The sequence below is a fragment of the Pogoniulus pusillus genome, chromosome 8, assembly GCF_015220805.1.
Source record: "Pogoniulus pusillus isolate bPogPus1 chromosome 8, bPogPus1.pri, whole genome shotgun sequence".
In the NCBI taxonomy this organism is placed as follows: domain Eukaryota; kingdom Metazoa; phylum Chordata; class Aves; order Piciformes; family Lybiidae; genus Pogoniulus; species Pogoniulus pusillus.
Window position 1 is genome coordinate 7004436 of NC_087271.1, and position 24223 is coordinate 7028658.

Below are 24223 nucleotides of genomic sequence, written 5' to 3' on the forward strand. Positions count from 1 at the left end.
AGATACAGGAAAACAGAATACAATAAACAATTACCATGTCCTTTGTCCTCCCCCAAGACCTTCTAGTCTCTGGAGGACTTTATGGTTATAACACTTACCTCTTAATTTCCCTTAACCTACCGGAAGGACTGGTGCTAGGTTGGACTGGATGATCTCGGAGGTCTCTTCCAACCTGGTTGATTCTGTGACCTATGTGTTTAAGTACTGAAAAGAAACACATTTTTCATCTCTGTGCTATTCTCTTGCTACTGCACTGCCAAGTCAGACGCTTGGAAGGAGTAACAAAGAGCTGAATCTATTTTCTAGGCATAAACCAGATTTTGATGCATGGTGTAAGTATCAGAGTTGTACTAAGCAACCAAGAGTCCAAATTAACAGATGAGACAGCTGCAGGTGTTGGAGGTCTTTATTGAGATTATAGCACAGATACACTTCTAAAGTTACCTTTCCACTTTGATACGATAGTTAAAAATGCTTGCTACGGTGCACATATAATTTAGTACCCAAGAGAATCCCAAACTTAACTGCAGTTCAAATAAATAAATAACCTACTGTTTAAGGTTTATATTTTAAAAAGTAAAAGAAACTGTACAATATGAAAATATAACAATACATAAACATTAGAATCTAAAGTTTTGTAGAAATAAAACTGCAACTTCCCATACATAAACAGTGCAAGAAATAAAATTCAGAGAAGCTTCTGAACTGGGAATTTAAACCATTCTTAAGTTATCATGCAGACACAGCATTTTAAGCCATGCTGGTTTCTATTATAGCATCAATGGTATCCCTTTCACTTGAAAACCTGGTAGCTATACAGCTCACTGTGACAACTGCTGCCAATCTGTTCTCTTCTACAGTACACGATACACAGAGGTATTCTGTTGCATTCAAAAAGTAAAATATCGTATGCTTCTACAGGAAAAAAAACCCAAACAAACCAACCAACCAACCTCAATATTTTACTTTTTCCCCCCTCCAACATGTTAGCTTGTAAAACCAGCAACATTTCCCCCAGTTTAGATGAAAAGAAAGAAAAAAGTGACACTACCTAATGGACCATAATCAGGACGTGGTTACCGTCTAGCCACATTTAAAGTTCAGAATTTCTGACTAAAAAAGTTGAAATCGTGGAGATGTTATAAAATTTGATCTCTTGTTGAGAAGTGATGAATACAATAAATCTGAAAAACCAGTGGAAGTTGTTTATGTGTGGAACTAGTTTCACACAGACGCCATTAAAGTGTTGTTCAACTTAAGTTTCTCTGTAAAACTCTCATTGAGGCAAAGACCAAGGAATGCAATTAATACCAAACTGTAAACACGTCATTCATGTTACTGAGTGCACATCGACAACGTCAGAGTTCTCCTCATAGACTTTGGCAACACGACTACAATAGGTCACAGCAGCATGAGTTCACGTGGAAGACTGAAAGCACTGCAAAAGAATATACTAAAAACACCAAGACCTCCTAGAAACCAGAAAAATCTGTGACAAGTGCCCCTCTCCTCTTGCTAAGACACTCTCCTGCTCAACTGCTGCTCTCTCAATGCCTAATTATTTTCACTTTGTTTCTACAGTTCTGTAGTCTCAGGTGTCTGTGCTTTAGCTGCATAGGTTGCCTTTGTTTGCACTTTACCCGTTGTAAGTCCAAAGGGTTACAGTTCTGTCTGCAGAAGATGACAAGAAGGAAAGATCTTGTGTATGCCATCTGCACTGAATAACTTTGTCCTTGTGCTCTCCCACAACCATAAGAGGAAGCTGCTTCGTGAGATCCCCTGTGGCAGAAGAACAGAAATCATTAATGTCTTTAATTTCTATCCCAGCTCTTTGGAGTTGTGGGTGGTTTGGTATTAGTTTTTTTCCCCTCCTCCTTTGCTCGTTTTTTTCCCCCCTTAGTTTGCTTAGTAAAGGGATTTCACCTCATTGAAACTTACTTGCCCTGCCTGCTCTTTCTTTCTCACATACATAGATCATAACACCAGGCCCCCATGTTCTGTTTTGAGTTTGTTTTTTAAAGGCATTACTAGACAACTTTAAATACCCAATTTTACACAGTAAGTTATTGGTTGAAGTCTGTCACATGTTTCTAATATTGGATCTTCTCTCTTCACTCTTCCCAATAAAAATAAGCATTATGCCCTATTCTTTTTTCCCAAGGGTCACTTTTACAAATGCTGCCTGAAAGCAATGGCCATCTCATCAGGCAAGAGCGTTCATTAGTTTCTTTGCCATAACTGGACTCTCTCCCAAAAAACCCAAAATATGTCATTTGTATCTTACATTCTCAGCAACACCAACTGGCCAGTTATGGACAGTCACAGCTAACATTTAATTACGTCCCAAATCCTTCAAAGCTCTACCTTTTTTCCTCCTTTTAAGTTGAAACCTGATCTTTGATCCGAGTTCTCTTACACCTTCCTTAGAAGCACAACATTGAAAATTAACCTAGTATCCTTCGTGGTTACCTTGCAAGTCTGTCACCTTAATTTTCATATCGTAGGATCCCGTGAGCAGGTAGTGTGCCCCTGGAGAGAAGCGAACAGAACGCACATCACTGGCGTGAGGATGATAGCTCTGCACCATTCTTCCTCCTCGAATGTCATACAACATACAGCTAGAGTCCTCTTGTCCTGTGGCCAGGAGACGACCACTAGGATCAACAGCTACTGAGGCTACAGCACTTCCTGCAGGAGACAAAACCCCAGACAATACACATGCTACTTGTGTAGATTTGTGCAAATAGCCAACGTTCTTTTAGGAGAATACATTGCATAACAACACTGAATGCTGGCTTGAAGGTGAACACACTCAGCTCCTCTGCTGCCTTACAAAAAGAAAATTTAATGTTCTAGCACTTAAAACTCTGAAACCACAGGTCACACTGGAGTGGTAGCAAGCAAAGCTACTATTACGGCCGCCTGAGAAAAAGTCTCTGTTCTGTGACAGGAAAGAAAGTCACTCTTTATGAAATAACAGAGTAATGCAAGGAATTCCTCCCTAGCCCAAACCAAATCAAGAAACAAATCCCAATCCAAGTGGTTGTTAAGAATCCTTTTGCAGATCAGAGTACACTGAAAACTTGCAAAAGCTATTCTTACCCACTCTTCCCTTTGATTTTGAAACAGTTATCTTCTGTGTTGTTTTACTGCACTTGGAAGTGTTGGAAGGTCACAAGGTAACTGAACAATTTTTGAGTAGAAATGTTACTTCATAATATATATCCCAAACACACATATATCCTTAGAACTTTCTTCTTTTAAAGCTAAACCTCCAGTCTGTGACACTACTCCCCTCTACATTCACTCTATACTACTTAAACATCCTTAAGTACATTTTAAGGCAGGAATGATCGAAAGCACAACAGCAAGTCTTACCTGTGCCATGAAATGTTGTTCCCACAACACGAACACAGCTTGGCACTCTCAGATCCCAGAATCTTACAGTCTTGTCCTGGGATCCAGAGGCAATCATCCAGCCACTCCATGTATAAAGTGCTAAGATGTGACCTATAAACAAGGAGACTTCTTTGATTAAGCATCATTAATTGACTAATGAACTATTGCAGCTGTCATTATATTTCTGTACTCAGAGATTCAACAGTTCTACTGAAAACGTCCTACTGTTAGAACGAGTCCAGAGGAGGACCATGAAGATGATCAGAGGGCTGGAGCACCTCTGCTATGAGGACAGGCTACAAGAGTTGGGGCTCTTCAGCTTGAAAAAGAGGAGGCTTTGAGAAGACCATATAGTAGCCTTCCAGTATCTGAAAGGGGCCTGCAGGAAGGCTGGGGAGGGACTATTTACAGGGTCTTGTAATGACAGGACAAGGGGGAATGGATTTAAACTGGAAGAGGGGAGATTTAAACTAGAAAAAGGTTCTTTGCAGCGAGGGTGGTGAGACACTGGCACAAGTTGCCTAGGGAGACTGGATGCTTCCACCCTAGAGGTGTTCAAGGCCAGGCTGCATGAGGCTTTGAGCAAACTGTTCTAGTGGGAGGTGTCTCTGCCTATGGCAGGGGGTTGGGACTGGATGATCTTTGTGGTCCCTTCCAACCTAAACCATTCTATAATTCTGTGAAAACGTTCACATTGAATGACCTGAAATGCCAACAGTGTAATGCAGTACCCAGCTCTGCATGTTCTCTGGAATGAGGCAAACACTCTCTCCATTAAATTATTTTTAACTACATTGGCTGTTAAACACTCCCCACCTCCCACCAGACACCTCATAAGCAATCTGGAGGGGGGAAGTCTTGCTAGAATGATAAACACCAAGACATTAAAAAAAAAATCCCTCAAACTCAATAACTTTATTAGAAGAGAGACTTTTAGAGCATGAACAAGAAGCAACAACATACATACCAGTGTGACCACTCAGAGCATGTAGGCCTTGCCCTCGCTGACAGTCTGTTGTGTAAATATTACAGTCCCCTGCTCCAGCACTTATTAAAATAGCACCACCACTTTCTGGGCCTTCCATAAAAGCCAGATCTCTGATTGTCCCATCGTGCATGCTGAACTCCAGATCTGGCCCTAAAATCACAATAATTAAAAAAAAAGGAAACAAAATGTGACCTACTTTTGTCACTTTTAGTGTTGCAAACTTTGAAGTAACTGTAGTGATAATGCAGAATATTTTAGGCAAGGGAGGTACACTATTAAGTATAAGCACAGCTGCACACTTTCCACAGAACAATTTCAGTGACTGTAGTTCAAATAAAATCTCTGTGACTTATTTTTTAGTGTTGATTGAGCTTCCCAGAATCCTAAAGCATTGTAAAATATGTTGACCACCTCCACAGCTAATTCCAGCCAACGTTTATGGAGTATGTGTAATAGTTTCTGTAAACTATGGTAAGCCGAAGGGGCTTTCTTTGTCAGGAAGGAAGGGTCATTGAGAACTACATAGGACAAGGCAGCCTAAATTCCAACTAGGAAGGATGAGGGACATATTCAGTGTATTGATTAGAAGGGTTAGGACAGGAAAAGAGTGTTTACTGTGAGGGAAGCTTAGACTGAGGAGAAAGTTCTTCACTGAGAGGGTCATTGGACACTGGAATGGGCTGCCCGGGGATGTGGTGGAGTCACCATCCCTGGGGCTGTTCAAGGCAGGATTGGACGTGGCACTTGGTGCCATGGTCTAGCCTTGAGCTCTGTGGTAAAGGGTTGGACTTGATGATCTGTGAGGTCTCTTCCAACCCTGATGATACTGTGATACTTCTATGATGAGGGAAAAGATGACAAAACTAATCACAAAAAAAGGGAATGGGAAATAAACTCCTACTGACAATCAAGAACTAGAACATCTGATTGGTGTAACATATCTGGGGAAAAATCCAAAGCAAAACAAGCTACCAGAAGACAGCACAATACCTGAGTAAATAAAACCAAAATGCAACATATGAAAACCCAAACCAAATAAAACCCCAAAAGATAATCCCCAGCCCCTCAGTGGCTATTTGCTGGACAGAGACTACAGCGATAGTGAAAAGGAATATAGACTAAGTTCAAAGTATTATAGCAAAAGTGACAAAACCTATTAACTACATAATGCAATTTGAAAGGTTTTTCCAAATACTGGACAAATGCTTGAAAATAGAAGTTGTTAAACTAAATACACACACACACACACACACACTACCTGTTGCATTACACGTTTCTGCATTAAAAGGCAGCACTTTCACATATTTGTCATTAGAACCAGTAGCTAACAGCTGTCCACACGGACTCCAGGCTACACAGTAGATTGATCCTTTATGATGCTTGTTCCTTTTGAAGCGAACTACAGGTTGTTTAGGAGTATTGTAAGCACTGGGGAAAAAAAGAAGAAAGACAAAAAATACCCAGTTTCCTTTTATTTGCAAAGCCAATGTACTCTGAAATGAAAATAACTGCTTTTCTATTATGTTGGGTAACATGAAATACATGTGGCTGCACTCAAATGCATACATATGCTCCAAGACAAAACAAATGGATCTTCTCCATCCCATTTTCTCAGTTTCTCATCCTCTTCTCATTGTATTTATGACTAGACATGTAAAAAGAACCTAAACAGTCCCTTAACCTATGGAGGATTGAATACACAGAAAATAGAGAAATGTCTAGCTAGGTACAATGAAACTTTATTCTCAGAGTCCTTAAATTGGTGGGATTTTGCTCTACACTCCTCAGACTTCCAATGTTTTGATTCCATAGCTACTTCTGAACTTGCTTGAGTCCAATTAAACACAGTAGGTCAAGTAAACTTGTAAGGCATGCACTGTGACAGTACTCAGCACAGCTAGCATGGCTGAAGCCTGGGTCTGGGACTAAATTATCAGGCTGTCAACTGATCCAGATTCCTGACAGAAGCAAGCAGAAGCATGTGTAACCTCTCTGCATATGTGCTGGAAGAGAAACACCTTCCTGTTTCCTATACACTAGACATAATCCCTAACTGAGGATTGTGTTTTTTATGACAGTGTTATGTGAATGGGCTTGCATTTGAGGATATCATTGTGCCTACAGTACTGTAACAAGAAAAATTTGCTGTATTCAAAAGTAGTTGTCATCCATGCCATCTTTGCTGTCAGGATGAATCACTTATCAAGCACTTAAAAAGGGTTTAAAGGATCAAGAAAGAGACTTGTGTTGGCCCTTTGTGAGACAACACAGAAAAATGTATGAAAATAACTAAGAGAAACATACAAAGAAATAAAAGACTCAAAGATCTTCATAACTATGAGGTGTACATTGGATGTTATTTGTTGAAACAAGTGACTCACTCGTCTACTAGAGAACCTAACAACAGTCTGCGCAAGACACATTCACCATTGTATACAGCCATCTTCACAGGATCCAAACATACCATACACTTGTACATCTGAAACCAGATCAGCTCTACACATGGCTGGGATAAAAGGAACAGCTCCTCTCTTTCAGTCAATTACATTCCTACAATGTTATTTCTCTGTTCCCATAGCAGGAAGTAGTCAAGCGTTTAAGAGAAAGTAATGCTGCACCCAGCTCCATCAATAGTCACTCCAATAACATCACCAACAGAAATCCAACATATTAAATTGATACTGAAAAATTCAGAAATGTATTATAAATGCTTGAACAAAAGAGATGGTGAGAAAAAAAACAGAAGAAAACCATCTAAGTCTGTTTAAAAACTTCTGAGATTACACATGGCTAATTTTATTTTGTTGCCAGAGAGGAAATCCATGACAGATCACCCTCAACCAAGATCACCACCCAATACACACTATGGAGCCTCTTAAATGGTGTAATGCCTTAGATCACACTCTGAGTTTGGATTCCCAGCATGTGTTAAGAGGTAGAGGCTGCCAATGAGAATCACTGTGTCAGGACACAAAAGCTTGCACCCACTACAGAGACCACACATGACCAATCAATTGTGTAGGAGCACTGTGGTTATTTGAGCAACAACTGCAGTATTCTAGTGTGCACCTACTGGTGCTTAATCTCAAATGTCCAAAAAGAACCCCAAACCAACACACTACTGTTATACATTTGGGGAGCAGGAAAATGCTCAAAACCAGCCTGTCCTGAGTTATACATCAGTTTGGAGGACAACCAAAAAGTCCCAGCAAAATTTTGATGTCCAATTAAATGACTGCTACTTAGCAGATATTCTACACAATGATAGCTTTTTGAAACAAACATGAAAACTGAATGCGTGTCTAGACTTGGGTAGTTTAGAGATTAGAGTCTTAAAGATAATGTGATCTCCTTGCTGACCAGTAAATCCTGTGATGAAACACTTTTGGCAGACTGTAAACGTTGTGAAAAGAACAGAGAGGAAGAAGCACAAGTTGAGAATTAAGGAAATCTCAGTATTCTTTTCTTATCCATATGTACTATGTCACTTGTCACACGAGATCGTGCCCTGTAACTAGAGACTAAAGCTGCAGAGTCAACCCAGTGGTTAGAATAACAAGCTGTGTGAGAGCAGACCACAGTCAGTTAATAAAGAAACATCTATTCCACTCAAAGTGTTTTTTGCACTGTTTACTGATCAAGAGGAAGTCATCGGGGCTCTATCCCCACCAAGTCATCTTGCATTGGGTAATAAAGAAGTTAGTTCTTTTTCCTTTCATACACTGCCAATAAATAGTTTGGAATTAAACTTCAAAGGCTACCTTACTGATGAGATTTAAGGAGGATGCAAAACAAAAATAAAGCACTAAACCAACCAAAAACCAGGTTACGTTTTGCACACTTTGGAAGCCTGAATGCAAGTATTAAACTTGGAAAGTGCCCCAGATAAAAATCACTGTGCATACCAGTAGCTCCTTCTGAAATTGTGAAGTTTTAGATGCCTGCACTTTCCCCTACTCCAAGAAAATAATGTAACTGGCACAGAAACAAAAAGATGGTTATTGAGATGTCAATACTTATTTCCAGGTGAAAAAAAATAACTTCACCACCACCATTAAAAAAAATGGGTGAAAAAAACAAAGAAAAGACTAGGTGCACAGTAACCCAGAAATAGCACTTATCCTGTCAAGGAACCAAAGGATCAGGAAAACAATGTTGGTAGTAACAGACATGCTCTGGCAAATACTGCTGTAAAAGCTGAAGACAGCAGTTCCGTTACTGCTAAGTCTGTCCTCGTGCAGAAACTGCATCTCAAGAAGCTCAACTTGTGCTGGCTTGGAATTGACACAAGCTTTCTCCCACTTTTACAGCTGGAATATCAAAACCAGAAGCCATCACAGTAAACACAGAGAAGCCCATCTGCTGAGACAAAAATAACACTTTTATAAGGAAAGCTGTGGTATTCTGGCATTGCACCTTGCCAGTAATGTAAGAGAGCAAAAAAGCAGCCCATAAAAATACCAGCAGAATTATTTTTTTCTGATAGTTCAGGTATCAGAGGAAGAGGATTGCACCATTTATTACAACAAAGAGGTATGAAGCATACAGACATCAGTAGCTGTGGAAGAAAGAAGTGCTATGATACCAAGAAATTATTATGTGAACATTCTTACCTTGGATCAATTACTTCTGGATAGGCACAAACTCTCAGTGTTTTAGAGTTGGAGCCGACAGCATATAAGCTCCCACTGGGATGAAAGGCTACAGCTCTAACAGCTTGTGTGTCTTCTAGAGTATTAATGCAAACAAATTGCTTCTTTGATTTGTCCTCCTGTGTAGAAGGACAAGAGTCAAATTAGGTTCTTCAGCCTAAGACTGGACATTCAAAAGCACACGTGGCTATAAAACTATGGGATCAAACTGTCAGTAAGCAGCAGCACCAGGCCAAATAATTCCAATTAGAGATCTGTAAAACAGCATCCACTCCATGTCAGGGAACAACAGCATACTTCAAAAAGTTCTTTTCTTCATCTTCCTTTTGCATCTAACATTGAATGATCTTTTCTTAATCTCCCTTCAGACAACTTTTGTTCTAAAGAGCCCATCTCAGACCCATGATACACTACAGTTTATTTCTGAGTAAACATGCTTGATCTGTGTGAAACTTGCAAAGGGAACAAAGTCTCATTTTCAATGAAAACAGTCCAAGTCATAAACACAGTTCCTAAAACACTGAACATCAGGATAAAAAGCTGGTTCTTTAGATAAGAAGTTATGATTAAATTATGCTGAGCTTTACTACATCATTCTCCTGATACTTCAGTGCCACCTTTAGACTAATGTTTTTATTTATCTCATGTAGAAATAATTTTGGAATGCCCTTATTGCAAAGTCATTTCCCTAAAGTTGGGCCATACTGACTCGATTCCAACAAAGTTTCAACCTGGCAGACAGAAATCAATGGCTGTAAAAGGCATCCCATTGGAAGCTGTTGTACAAGGAGCTGAAAGTGCTGGAACTTTTTGTCCTTGAGATCAGAAGGACTTTGAACAGAGGATGAGTGTGTGTAAACCACACACAGAGCGCACTTTGTATCAGTGCATATAAATACCTGACAGAAGAAATAAAGAAGATGGAACAAGACTCTTCTCAGTGCTGCCCAGGGAAAGGGACAACGAATACAAACTGAAATATAGGCAATCCCATATACGTTCTTCTGCTCTTCTAAAAACACTATGGGAGTATGTTGTCCACAGATGTTACAAAGTCTCCATCCCTGGAGATACCCAAAACTCAAGCAGACACAACCAACCTGCTTTCACTGACCCTTGAGCAAGATGCTTGGACTCAACTCTCCAGATGTCCCTTCCAGTATCTCAGCCATTCTGTGACTCCTAGGCACTGATCAACTAAAGTTCATTCTAAATATCTATTACCAGTGAGAGGGTTTCACATACTTGAGAGTAAATACTGAATCCTGTGGAAACAGGAACTGTCAAGGACAGTAAGAAAACTCACCTCATCACCTCTTGTCCTACTTAAATTCCCTGAAGAGTCTTCTGACTGTGACTGACTGACAGCATGTTCCGATGCACTGTTTTGATTTGGTGAAGAATTTGAAATCATAAGAAGAAAGGAAAACAGAGAAACACCAAATAATCAAAAGGAGGAACTGATTTGTTTATAAGTCTTTTTTGGACTAAAGTTACAGTTTCAGTCTCAGAACTACTTTGCATGGACAAGTGTCAGATGTGTGATTATTTATCAATAAACTATTATTTTTAACAGGTGTTGTTGGCTCTGCATCAATCCCAGGCACTGAACAAGTGAATGCAAGTTAAAAATATGTGTTATGGAATGGAAACAAATACATATACACATATGTGGAAAACAGGTTGCTGCTTTCAGGTCCTCTCTAGCTGTAGTTAGCAGGAAAAAAAAGCCTATTTCCCACTCTGCCCTGCCCCTCTCTCCATCTAGTCTGTATTTCATGAAAACGCTTTCAGAAACTTAGTAGAACACAAAATAAATCAAGAACTGTACATAAAAGATGGAATAAAAATGAAGTCTAAAACTACAAATAAGTGCAAATTATAAGCCATAACAAACCCACTGTTTTTCATGTGTGCTGTCAAAATAAGGATTTTATAGTTCCTATAAAAACCATATAGAAAACACTGATTGGGAGCTAAATCTCTGCTCAATGCCAAATTCATTTGATAATGACAAATAAAAGCAGCTGCTCCCACAGTGCTAAGAGAGCATTACATACAATCCTGAGCAGTCTCAAGTTACTTACGTTTGTACAGGTGACTCTTCAGGAAAGGGTATCTGATTAGCTGACCCACGCTTCCGAGGAGTGCTGGTATTCACATTCTGGCTGTCAGTTGTTATCCTCTGACTGGTGTCTGAGGGTGGCAACGTGAAGTTACTTGCTGGATTGGTAGAGGCGTTCCCTTTGCTCCCATTACACTGCTGGCTAAGTGTTTGTACATCGTTTCCAAGGCTGTCCATACCCATATTTAATTCTCCTAGTTTCTGGATAGATCTAGTGACAAATAAGAAGGAAAAAAAAAAATGACCACCAAATCAAGACATTGTGAGAACCTGAGGAGGGGTAGGAGTGGGCGGAAAGACAATCAACAACCCCCCCAACCTGTTAAGAAACTGTTCAGTAAGATTCTGTTGCTGGTCGGCTCCATCTTCTTGATTTACACCTCCTTCCAATAGCATTTGCTGGTACAACTGTCGTTGTTGCTCCTTCTGCTCTAAGTGCTGCTGGTAGCGTAACCTTTGTCTGTAATATTCCTGAAATTGCTCTGTTGAATCACGAAGCTAAAAAAAAAAGTAAAGTCACTAATGAAAACTAAATAATTATGGTGTTTAACCTAAATATTTACTTTCTGGTTCATTATTGCAGTACATGCATCGAAAGGCCAGCACATTCACATGAGGAGCAATACTTTTCTCCTTCCTTAAAACCAGGTACTATTTAGACATTGAAAGAAATTACTGCTAGCCTGTTCTATCCACTACTGAAGCAGTTTCACCATATTTCAGGTAGAAACTCCTCTTTCCTACACTGATGACAGATGATTGGAAACTGAAAATGGAAAAATCACAACACAAATGCAAGCTACATTCCAAGTGTCAAGACATATGCTCGCTACAAAATCAGTATTTTCTGCCATGCTGACACCTCCCTACCACCATTCTGCAGAAACCATTTGTCTATCTCCACAGCCAACCTTGAAATGGTCTGCCCAAGTGTTACACAGTATTTTACAAAGTGCTGTCTTGTTCTAACATTAAAATGTCTTACGTTCCAGACTAAACAAAAATACCTGAGCTTGCTTTCTCACAGTCTCTTCCCCTTTACTTACTCTTCTTACTTCCCCTGTTCTTACTCTTACATGCTGCAGCACAACTATACACATACAGCATCAAGATGTGGAAAACAAAACAAGGTGAAACTGGACTAGGTGTTAGATTCTTTTTCATGTGTGTGTAGTTGTCTGGCCAACATCTTCACCTACAGCACAGCATCTCCTGTCTTCATTCCCTTCTACAAATTCTGTGTCCAGTGTTTTGCCTTTTGAATCCCGCTCAGTTATACATAATGTCGCTGAGCTCTTTCCTCCCTCTCCTTATTCCCAGTGTGCATATGTAACACTGATGCAGCAGAGGTTACTCAGCAAAGTCCTTGAGGGGACTTAAATCCTCAGGTCTGGAGGATTTGCTAATCCTCCAATAGGCCCCATTGCCTCACTTAAATCTCCAGAGTCTACAAGAATACAGCCATGTCAAGACCAGACTGATTTTCAGTACCACACACAAGTCAAGACAAAGTTTACTTAAGAAGATCAAACTGGAGTGTGCAAACAAAAGAGACTGCATTCTCTGGGTTATTCATCAGTACTGAAACAAGAGACAGGTATTTGAAAATGTGGGAAAAAATGCAATGTTTTCCTTGTTTTCTATTTAGTTATTATTTCACTTTCCCCATACTGTTGCTAAGGGTAAAAAAAAGTAAAAAAGGGACTACTCAAGGTACAAGTGAGGTTATGCTAAGGAATTATAAATAGCAAAAGATAAATTTATCAGGAAATGGTCCAGTTCTAATTTCTGCGAGTTCTAGACAGAAAATGATGTAAGATGACCTATGAAGCTTGGTGTTAACCTCAGAAACTGCAGGCTACATGCCAGATTCCTTGCTAGAACACTAAGAAAACGCTCAGTCATTGCTTAAACTAACACTGCTGGCTTTGAGCACTGCAAAGTGATGTGCTTTTGTTGGATTGGGTTTTTTCTGTTTTAAGATACACAGAAGAGTTTATCAAAACTGCTGACCTGAGAAGGCACACTAACCAACTGCATTATAGGCTCCAATGACAGCAGAACTTTGTAACAAACAACGGGAAAAAACACACCTCATTAGTTTGTTACACCAGATGCAACACGGTATTTTCATTACAGTAAAAAGCAGATTCAAAGCAACCCATTGTCATGCATGAAGTCCTCAACACAATAGTAAATCATTACGAAGTGATTAGAACACAGCTCAAAGGCCCTCGTTATTTTTAAACAAACAAGCACTACCTCATTTTTCTCTTGTTTGGCTGATCCATGACTTTGTGCTCCGCTACGTTGTTCATTTTCTGGAACTGAACTCTGGCACTGTGTTTCACTGCTGATGGGATGCTGTGGCTCCACAGGAGTATCACTTCTTGCAGCAATATGGAAAAGAAGAGAAGCTTCAATGAGAAAATTTAAGAGTAGAAAAATTCCCTGGTAAGCAGAGAAAGATAACTCTGTAGAGTAAAATATGATAACACAAGTGTACAAACTCCTCAAGTTACATAAACTGAACATAACTGCTTAGGAAAAAAATGGCACTTGAAATGGGTTACACTAAACAAAAACTCCCTAACATGAACAACCAGTCACTTCCTAAAAGCTTTACCACCATGGAATATCCAAATTCCATGGTTTGTATTTTCACACTTGCATTACATGTGTTCTTTACCTACCAAATTATTCAAAGTCTCCTACTTTCAAGGCAAAATGTATCAGCTACATCAATTCCCACCACCAATCTCAATATAAATTACATTTATCATCCATTAGCTGATCATTCCCAGAAGTTCTGCATAGGAAAATGTTTACATCAGTTTTGCTGTTCTTATACAAACATTTCCAGCATGTTCTAACAATCTGTAAGTGTGCATAACACAATTAAAAGCCCTGGATTCCCATCTTCACTTCTGTCAGGGTGCTCTTTATTCAGTGACATGAGACAAAGCTCTTTCAGAACTTGCTTTAAATTTTTGGGGTATCTCTGTATAATAAAGTAAATTAATTGACTAAAAACCAAGTAATTGATTGCTCAATACAACTTTACAAAGAAATACTGTATTTTATCACATATAGGAGGAAGCAAGAGTCAGATCTACATGAAGCTCAAATGCCCAGCTTCCACCCTTGTAAATATTGTTATTTATGTTGGTCATTTAATCTGAAGTTGTTTTTTGTTTCCTGAGAAAATTGAGCCTGGCCTCTTAACCTAATTCTGACTTTCAAAAGAAATATTAATTAATGAAAACAAACCAAGAATCCCCAGCAGCCCAAAACTGACCACATAAAGAACTTTAAGCTTCATGTAATGCCACATGAAAATCTTGAGAAAAAGAACTGCAGCAGTTTATCACAAAGGGACACAAAAAGCTTGCAAGAATCACTTTTAACACTGGACCCTGGGATACACACACAGATGTTAAGGTTTGTGTATACAGATCAGTAAAACCAGAGGAACTACAATTCATTAGTATCTTCAGAAGGTGCACTTTTAACTCATGCAACACAAGAGATACTTCCACTAACACTTAACCTATCCAGTTGCAATGAGGCTGGTAAAAGCAAAGATTTTAAAAGAATCGTTTGGAATCAAGTGAAATGGCTCCTTTCAGCATAAACATACAATAATGTATTAAACCCACTACTGTAAAAATTTCCATTGTCACTGGTGAGCTGGCTTCAGTGTAATGGTGTTTGTTTCCTATTGAGTTTAGTTACAGATGTTCCTTATCTTAACATGATACATAATACTGCTGTAAGGCAAAACCAACAGACGAGGGCACAAACCCTGGCCAAGATTGAAAAGCAGAGCTCTAAGTGTCCCCTGCTGGCCAGTGCACCCAAGTTCAGTGTTAGTTACACACTTGGTTCTCTTAAAAGCCAAAAAAGCTGCTAGTTGCTTTGCAAAGGAGCATGGATTTAGCATTTAGAAAGAGGCAGAACTGCTCATCAAAACAAAGGCCAAAGACATTAATATAAACTCTTCATTTACAAGTACCACTTCTCCTAGTTACCAGGACTTCTATCACAGAGCATGAAAACTGCAACGTTTTGATAAAGGCTCTTAAGAAAGCATGTTTCACAGTCTGCACTGCATTAAAAGGATTTACTTCTAGCAATCACCATGGTCATAAACCAACTATCTGCATGTCCAATATAAAAAGCATAATAGATTCACAGCTGTCTTGTTCAGCTTAAATATCTACTTAACATTTCCAAGCCAATTCTGCACTACTATTCTAACAATTTAAGCAATGAAAGACTGCTACAGTGACAGTGAATTTCTACTGACTTCACTATGACTCCTGCCCTGTGTGAATTTTGGGAGTACACGTAATCATTTATGGTGCCAGGACCAAAGTTGACAAGCACTTGGGGACAAGAGGTGATGGGGAAAGAAGAGAGTTACAGCTATCCCACTGTCTCCATCTATTTATCAGGAATAAAAGAACTCTGTAATACTGAGCACAAATCTTAGCTAGACTACTACATAACCAGAGCATACTGTGCTCCACGCTAGGTTTTCAACTCTGAGAAAGTACAAATTGAATCTGTAAGGCTCAGGAACAAACATGAAATTGTACTTTGATCCTAAGAGCACAACAAATAAAACACCTTCTGAACAGAGAATTACAACACAATTTAAACAAGCAAATCGTGCTTCAACGTTACAATCATGTTCGAAGTTCCAGAGCGGGTAACAAACCCAACATGAAGCCTAACATAAGCCAATGTTAGAATGCAACAACTACAGCTGTGCTTACCGCTCAGGTGACTCTTCAAAAATGCTGTGACATTCAGTATTCTCAAGCATGAGACTTCTGCTAAGATTCTGCACTCCTGGGTAATGGAAGTTGGCAAAAGAGTGTGACATTGGAGAAGTTTTGGTCCCGAGGTCTGTGACTCGCTTGTCGTGATTGGTTAACCCACACGAGAGCCCATCCAAGGCAGGGTTCAGGGAGCGGGTCATGTAAGCGTCTGCTGACTGCGGCCGTCTCATCGGGGATGATGGATAAGGCGAAAGTTTGCTGATAAGAGGTGTCAGAAGATCGGCATACGCAGCTTTTGTAGGCTTCAGGAGTTTATCAACGTGAATATTAAGCATCTTTTGTTCAAAAGCACAAGAAAAAACAGTAGCTGGCAGATTCTGCAGCCATGACAATAAACTAAGGTCCAAGTCATCACAGCCATTGCCACACAGGAGGTCAATGCCCAGCAAAACTTCACTTTCCGTGATTTCTTCTCCTGTTGCTTTACTCTGGCAGAACTCCACGCAACATTCGTAAAGCAATCCCTTCATTACAAGCTGAAATAAACGATTGTTACTTGCTTTGAAGCCAGCCTCACTCAGTTTCCTGTCAGCAGGAATAAACTCTGCCACCATGACGCAGGCTTCTTCAAAGCAGTGAACCCGTGCAGTGCTGGGATTCCAGTCCTTGAATTCTGCATGGTTGGTCAGGCGCGGCAGCGTCAGCAGCAAACAGAGTTTACTGTAGTCTTCCTTGGAGGGACAATACTCTTCCAGTGCGTGTAGGCACTGCACAGCCTCTCGCATGGTAAATTCCAGCTGCAGAGAGATTAGTATTAACAGGGTAGCTTGCAGGACATGTTTCTGCAATAAAACAGCTCATTGAAGAGCAGGCAGTAGCAGGATTCCTTGGCTAGCATTCATTTATTACAATTAGTGTTTATGTTTTCATTAAAACAACATAGTCCAAACTTGCTGATGCAAATGTAGTCACAGAGTCAAATTTCTGGATGCTTTGACTGTCTAAAATCTCCCCCCTTGGTCTTTTCTCTTTTCACACACATTTATGGAACTTTCTCACACCACTGCATGTTTGATATTATAATTTTACATTTGTAGATGAACAACTTCGATTCTATTGTAGCACAGAAGGTTACTTCTCAAAACCAACTCACTTACTTTCCCCTTTTCTTCTTTCTATGAAAAGCCATTGACATAAGTTATAAAATGATTGTGAAGTTCTTGAATTTCCAGTGATTAGCAACTCAGAGTTGGCTTTCTGTTGATATTTTCTGTTCTTCAATCAAAAATGTTACCAAAATCAAAACATCAAAAAGTCCTCAGACACCTTCCAAATGAATCGAGGGCTTTAGTAAGAAGCTTGTTGATAGCTAAAAGCCAAGAACCATGTTAAACACATGTAACATGGCATTTTCAGTTGTAATTTTTTTAGAAGTAATAAAAACTCCCATGTTACCTAGTACCTGCTCAATACAGCAGCTGTTCACCCACAACATACCAACACATTTGGTAATACTCAAAGAAAAAAATAAATTATGTCAATCAGTGGCTTTTTCTTCTCTACTGCTATCTAGTAACAGCTTATAGCTTGAATGATTATAGGAATAGAATCTGCCAGGTTGGAAGAGACCTCCAAGCTCATCTAGCCCAACCTATCACCCAGCCCTATCCAGTCAACTAGACCATGGCACTAAGTGCCTCATCCAGGCTTTTCTTGAACACCTCCAGGGACAGCAACTCCACCACCTCCCTGGGCAGCCCATTCCAATGGCAAATCACTCCCTCCATGATACTGCATCTTCCCTTTTTCCCTTTACAACTCTAATATATTTACTTTTACCTTTCTCTACACTGTCACCAGAAACCTCTTTAGTACGATGTATTTGCAATGGGACAGAATTAAAATCAATTCAAGTTTTGAAAATTAAATCATTGATCTGAGAACTCCTAACTTCCTAATTGACATTTGGTAGGGTATTCCTGCATTAAACATAAATGAATAACAATAATTAACACCACAATCTGCACACCATCTTTGACCATTTGAGTAAACTTCTCTTTCCATATTGGAAACCTTATGTTCACAACTCTGTTTGCATGCACATTTCACTGAATCAGTCCTTTGTGAACATACCTGTTCACTCCAAACAAACAATTGTGTCTACTCTCTCTAGAAGTAATAAAAATTAAGCTTAAGATTAACCTGAATTAGAATTCTTAACCTGGTCCCAGCTACAACAATATAATTACTGTAATTCTAAAGCTTGCTTCAGCACAGTTTTGGAAAAACAGAACAAAACCACAAAACCCAAACAAACCCCTCAAAAAAACCCACAAACCAACAACCAAACACAAACAACCACACACAAAAAGACCCCCAAACTTAAGGAAGAGTCCTGTGCTTTAGTATGATGGCCTAAATTAAATATCAGGACCAGGACCACAAACATGGCTTACAGTCACTGATCTATGCTGCTACATTTCAAAGAAACTCTTTTAGATCAAATTCCATTTGAGAGATGGGAGTCACACTCATTTCAAAAGGATACCAATTATTTTTTCCACTGTTTATGAAATCATTCAGCAATAGCTGAAATTTACGTATTCCATTCTGGAAGCTTGTGTTCTGCCTTTAATCAGAGTATCTCAAGGGGCTTCCTGACAACAAAAACATTCCCAAACAAGAGACAATTCTTACATGCTGAGGCTCATCTTCTGCTGACATGGCATTGTTTACACACAAGGCTTCCAAGAACTTCTGCTTCATTATAATGTAACGAAATCTGCAGGTGAGAAGTGAAATATAAGTCTTGACCCAGCAGCTGAAGGTTCTCTCAGAGACAAACAGGGTATTTTACAAGCAATTTTTGAATTTGACATAGAAATTACAACAACAAGGAACAAGGAACTCCAATCTCAAATTTTAACCAAGTGATAGTAACCACAACATAATTTCTTAACAGGAAATTACTTTTTCCATTATTGGATTCAGAAACATTACATTAAAAGACTAATAAAGTCCATATTAAATACTATTTGGGGTTGTTTAACCTGAATAAGACTGCAGGAAGATCTTACATAAGCCTTTCAGTATCTAAAGGAGGCCTACAAGATATCTGGAAAGGGACTTTTTACAAAGGCATGTAGTCACAGGATGAAGGATAGTAACTTCAAAGTGGAAGAAGCTAGATTTAGGTTAGATGTTAGGAAGAAAGTTTTCATCATGGGTGGCCCAGAGAAGCTGTAGAAGCTCCAGCCCCAGAAGTGTTCAAAGCCCAGCTGGATGGGCCCTTGAGCAACCTTGTCTAGTAGGAAGCATCCCTTCCCATTGAACTAAATGGTATTTAAGGCCCTGTCCAGCCCAAACCATGCTATGATGCTAATAAGCAAGAAAGTGTAGTAACTGTACTCATTTCTTGAATAGAAATATGATACAGCAGCCACTTAAAAAAGTTAGTACAACATGCAACATATTCCTGAAGTGTAATGAGTTTTCATCTGCCATGCACATTTTGTGCATGCGTTTTTCACACTTTCAGTTAAAAAAAAACACAACACACTTTAGGAATAGTATAAAAGTTACTAAAAAAAACCCAAAACAACCAAACAAAAACCAAAATAACAAACTGAACCCCCAAAACAGAAACACTCCTAAGAAAAAAGGTGAAAACCTAAAAACAATTGCTTTCTGACACATTATTTAGAAATACATATATTTCCCACAACTCAAAAAAAAAAAAGGAACTCTGGCATATATTCTATTTTACCTTTTCTTGTCGAATTTTTCCATACATTCAAGAGGCTGAATAAATTGAAGAACCTCATCCCACTGACCATCAAGGATTAACTGCCTAGAAGAAAGTCACTGCTTTAATATCAGTGGACAAGAGTATCCTTCATCCTTTTAGGCAAGCAGCTCATTTAAATACACAACAAGCATTTAAACAGGTGATCAACATGCTTGGAAAAGTTAATGCTTTGCACAGATGCCAAGATGACTGATGTGATCAGTAATAGCACCAAATCCATGTCCTCAGTATTTTGTAACAGTATCTGCATACTGGAAGGACAAACATTACTTTTAAAGGCAGATGAAAAAGGACAAAATGTCTCTGTGTTTCCTGCTTTACCTGTAATTCTTATTAAAATAAAACAAAAATGTTAAACAGTGTCAATAAACATACTGATTTGCTCAATGTGTCCTGAAGAATGAAAGCAAACTAAAATCCAGTTAACTTTATTTGTAGAAATACTTCTGGGCCTAATTTATGAGAGCAGTGGGAAAATACACAGGTCCTGTATTAAGAACATAAAGATGGCAGAACGATGCCAGCACAGGAGCTCCACCTCTATAATCTGAGGACTAGACTACATAGGTGGATTGGTTCAATTGCTTCACATCTTCCAAATCACACAGAGTTCTCTATGGAAGGCCCAGATTTACAAGGAATGGGTAAGTTTCTTATTAGATGTACACTCTAACCTCAGAACGAAACTAACAGATAAGATTGATAACTCCTATCTAATTCTTCGTCCATCTCGTTTAATATCCATAACTTCACTCACAAGGGAAGCCAGGTGAAAGCTTTATTGAGTGCTAAAATGTATTGTATAACTTTTTCAGAACAGTTGAATTAATTGTTTTCTCATGCTTCTACAAAGTCACTAAGTACCTTTAGCAAGCAGAAAACAGCAATGATAAATTAACGTGCATCTATGGTGACTCCTTTTAATAATTTTGAGGGCAACACCTGGAATGGCAAATGAAATCATCTCTCATGCCTTGATGACAACAGAGACCTCGTTCACATTGGTAAATTTAAGAGAAATCTTGGTGTTATTAAATAGATAAGCCAGCAAATGAACAAAGAAAGATTTTTTTTTTATTAATCAAACTAATCTAACTCAACCTATGCTGATGGTGCCTAGTCAGTAACTGCAAGTGGCTCACAGGAAGGTGTTGTTAACTTCAGATCTCATACACAATGCAGGGATGAACCACAGAAGTGGGATCAGGAAGAAAGAGAATAAGATGAAGGCATGAGAACTTCTGTTTAGTGGCGTGAGGCTGCCCATTTAATCCCTGTCTGACTGCACATGTTGGTATATGCAGCGTGTAAACACTGGAGAAACAGGTCCTACCTTAGAAAAAGCATGTCATCTGAAAACAATCCATTAATGACACCACTTTCTTTCTCAAGTGCCAGCATACTGATATGAAGTTTTCTGGAGTTCAGAAAATCCAGTATGAGTTTAATTATTTCAGCTTCTTTAACATTCACTGTTTCTTCAGCCGTCATGATGGCAGCCTAAAAGGGAAGGCAGAATTTCAGCTAGGATCAATATCTTACTTTGTGCTTGGTTAACAAATGTTGGCTACTAAAAATACAGTTTCATAGGACAGTTTATTGTAGCATTACAAAAATTAAATAGACAAGATTAGGAAATAGATGTTGAGAGGTTGATTATAAAGCCACAAGTAAGACCCAACGATGCATCTGCACCTTTTTTATTTGTCCTACGCATATATAGAGGCCCAGATAAAGCCACCCAGAAATCAATGCTGCTGCAATGTGAAAATTAAGTCTGCAATATGGAAAATTTTCCTTTCTGAAATGCAAACAGTGAAGTTCAAAGAACATAAGAATGAGTCAGTTACTATGTTATTATGTGGAGATCTCACATATAAACTTAAATGGTTCTCACATGCAAAAACCAGCACACTGAATATGCAGTTTTGTTCTTCCTTCACAGGAACACCTATTTCTGTCTACGCATTTTATGAAGATCTAAAGATGCAAACCCGAGGTGGCCTAAGTCCTGCTGGCTGCCAGAGTCCCACTTGCCCACCTGCAAGTTCCTGGTCCTTCCTCACTGCTCCTCACCTTTTACATTAGCTTAGCTTTTCTGCCAACTCATTGAAGTGGTTTAATAAGCCCTCCAGACAGCAGAAAGGAAACGTGGGAAGACATGGCTAGTGCAAGTGACAGGGCAAGGCCAGGTCTGCCAGAAGTCAGCTTGTTTAAACCTCCCATGGATATGACATCCGAGCTCCTTTGCAACAGTTTCTCCAAGGACACAAGACTTGAAGTACGGAATTCTTTCAGGAAAACGTTAAATAGATTCTGCCTCCAGAAGTCTTGCATGATTCTGTAGGTCTGACTTGAAGCAGAAGCTGTTGAACGTTTTTTTTTAAACCATTAAAAGATGGTTTCTGCTGAAAACTATGTGTGGGAAGGAACCTTCTGAGACAGGCAAGCCATGCAGCACTGCCTCAGCAGTAGCTCGTTCAAAAAAGTTAGTGGCTATGAGAGTAAGACTTCACATCAGGAAAATTTCAGTTTAAATCCATGTTAATGCAGAAAGTGGTGGTCTTCCTGCTTGCCTATGCACTCAGCTACACATCCCCTGCCAGCACATGGCACCCACAACAGAGCTGTACAGTTAGCCAGTCCACTTCTCTGATCCAGCCACAAATCAGACATTTGTTCATCGTGTGAACACAAGTGCAGCACTGCTGACATCAGGCGCTAACAGAGCTTTCCTTTCTGGCAGAACTAAGGTCTTCATCTGACTTATTTGGGTTGCAAGAGTGCACCAAAGAACAGAGAAGTCAGTATCAGTGATGAAACATCAGAGGAAGGCAATGTCCCCAGGACCAAGGGGAACAGTGAAGTAACAGTTACCAGAAAAATTAATAAAGGGAGATGACCATACAGAGCAATAGGTTACAGTGGCCCAAGCTGCTCTCCCTTGTAATAAAAATTGAACTAATTCAATAAGAATACTTCTTATTTCTCTTATGCAACCATTTACTGATGCAGAATTCTAACAGCTATGATGCTGAAAGACAACCAGCTGTGGGTTAACAGCTCCCAAGACAGATTGAAAAGATGATGCAGCCTCCTGGTACCCTGGCCTTGGAAAACTGGAGTCAATAAGATAGTTATCTATCTCATATTAGGAAAGATGCACAGAAATTGGTATACTAAGAAATAAAAGAAATTATAAGTTTGAATAATCCAAATAAGACACTCAAAGAATTAACAAGGAATTAAATATTTACCAGATGGGAAGAGAGAAATTCTCCAGTGAAACTTCTCACTTATTGTCATAAAAGAGTGTTAATAAACTTCAAGGAATAAAAAGAAACAGGTATTAATAAGACGGGGATTTGTACTACATTGTCTGGATCCCTAAATTTTCCATCTGCTCACTGCTGTATACCACCTTTTTTCCAAGTAAGTTTTTGCCAGAACACTTGACTAGGAAAACATTCAATTATAAAGGCAGAGCTTATTTTGGAACAACAGAGACCTAATTATGCCAGATGAAATGGCCTAACTCCTTTTTAAAATGGCTGGGTTCAATTCTCATTTTAGTTACAGAAGATTCCAATCCCCAAGAATTTTGATGGGTTTCATGAAAGACACAACCAAAGACCATGCACCCCCTCTCAGCCAGTGAAGTCAAAGGAAAATAAAATCTGGTTTGCAGAAAGTTTTGATGCAGGAAAGAATGCAGATAAGACACACAAATCCAAAGTTAAAACTTGTAGAAAGATGCCTTTCTCTTGCATTTTAGCACTGGCAACTGGATATGGATTTTTTGTCCCAGAGAAAAATTCAACCCTGCCCTTAAGTATTGCAGGAAAATAAAAATACAAATGTAACCAGCAATTTAGTATTAACAGCTTAATTCCCAACCTCACCTACTTCATTTGCATTTCTCTTTAGCATGTTTTATGTTTCTATATAAATTAAATTAACTGTCTTGCCAAAAGATGAAGTAAAACTTAGGCAAAAACTATACTGAGATTTCTCATAAGAAAATTACTGGGAAAATTCAGATTAAGACTCCCTTTGAAGAAAGGAATACTAAATGCAGCTTTCTTTTCAAATAGATTTCTTGGACTCAAGTCTAAACAAGAAGCCACCTTAAACAGCTTCAGAACTGGTTTAAGATTAATTATTTATATATATTCTGTTGAGAGAAGAATGAGCAGTACTTTGCTTAAGAGTACAATTACATTAAGTAAAAACCTGCACGAAGTTGACTTCCATTTTTCCACAGCAATTTTAAAAGAACAGTTTTGTCCTGACCTCTGTCAACTCTACCACTTCATTTACCGCATTTGTACTGCCTATATAAATTAGGACAAAGGATGATCAGCACTCCCCATATTGGATAGGGGACTGCTACCAACATTTCTGGGGTCCTGATAAGAAGTAATAAAACATCCAAACAGTCTTGGATACTGAACTTCTGAAGAA

General features: G+C 39.0%; 1 protein-coding gene across 3 annotated transcripts in view; it reads right to left on the reverse strand.

The window, feature by feature from the left end:
* Positions 1 to 388: 388 nt before the first annotated feature.
* WDR47 (WD repeat domain 47) overlaps positions 389 to 24223 on the reverse strand; it is a 28118-nt gene continuing 4283 nt past the window's right edge. Inside the window, exons 2-15 of one of the 3 annotated variants that reach the window (XM_064147117.1) lie at positions 21093 to 21259; positions 19718 to 19801; positions 18649 to 18733; positions 15946 to 16748; positions 13427 to 13553; positions 11484 to 11662; positions 11127 to 11375; positions 10346 to 10421; positions 9001 to 9158; positions 5646 to 5815; positions 4367 to 4537; positions 3379 to 3510; positions 2470 to 2529; positions 389 to 1779 (exon numbers count right to left, since the gene is read on the reverse strand). In XM_064147117.1, the coding sequence (XP_064003187.1) occupies positions 1637 to 1779; positions 2470 to 2529; positions 3379 to 3510; positions 4367 to 4537; positions 5646 to 5815; positions 9001 to 9158; positions 10346 to 10421; positions 11127 to 11375; positions 11484 to 11662; positions 13427 to 13553; positions 15946 to 16748; positions 18649 to 18733; positions 19718 to 19801; positions 21093 to 21250 (2595 nt within the window). In that variant the 5' untranslated portion in view covers positions 21251 to 21259 and the 3' untranslated portion in view covers positions 389 to 1636. Of the gene's footprint in view, positions 1780 to 2469; positions 2689 to 3378; positions 3511 to 4366; positions 4538 to 5645; positions 5816 to 9000; positions 9159 to 10345; positions 10422 to 11126; positions 11376 to 11483; positions 11663 to 13426; positions 13554 to 15945; positions 16749 to 18648; positions 18734 to 19717; positions 19802 to 21092; positions 21260 to 24223 lie in introns of all 3 variants that reach the window. The other 2 variants (XM_064147116.1, XM_064147115.1) reach the window with 2 other exon arrangements.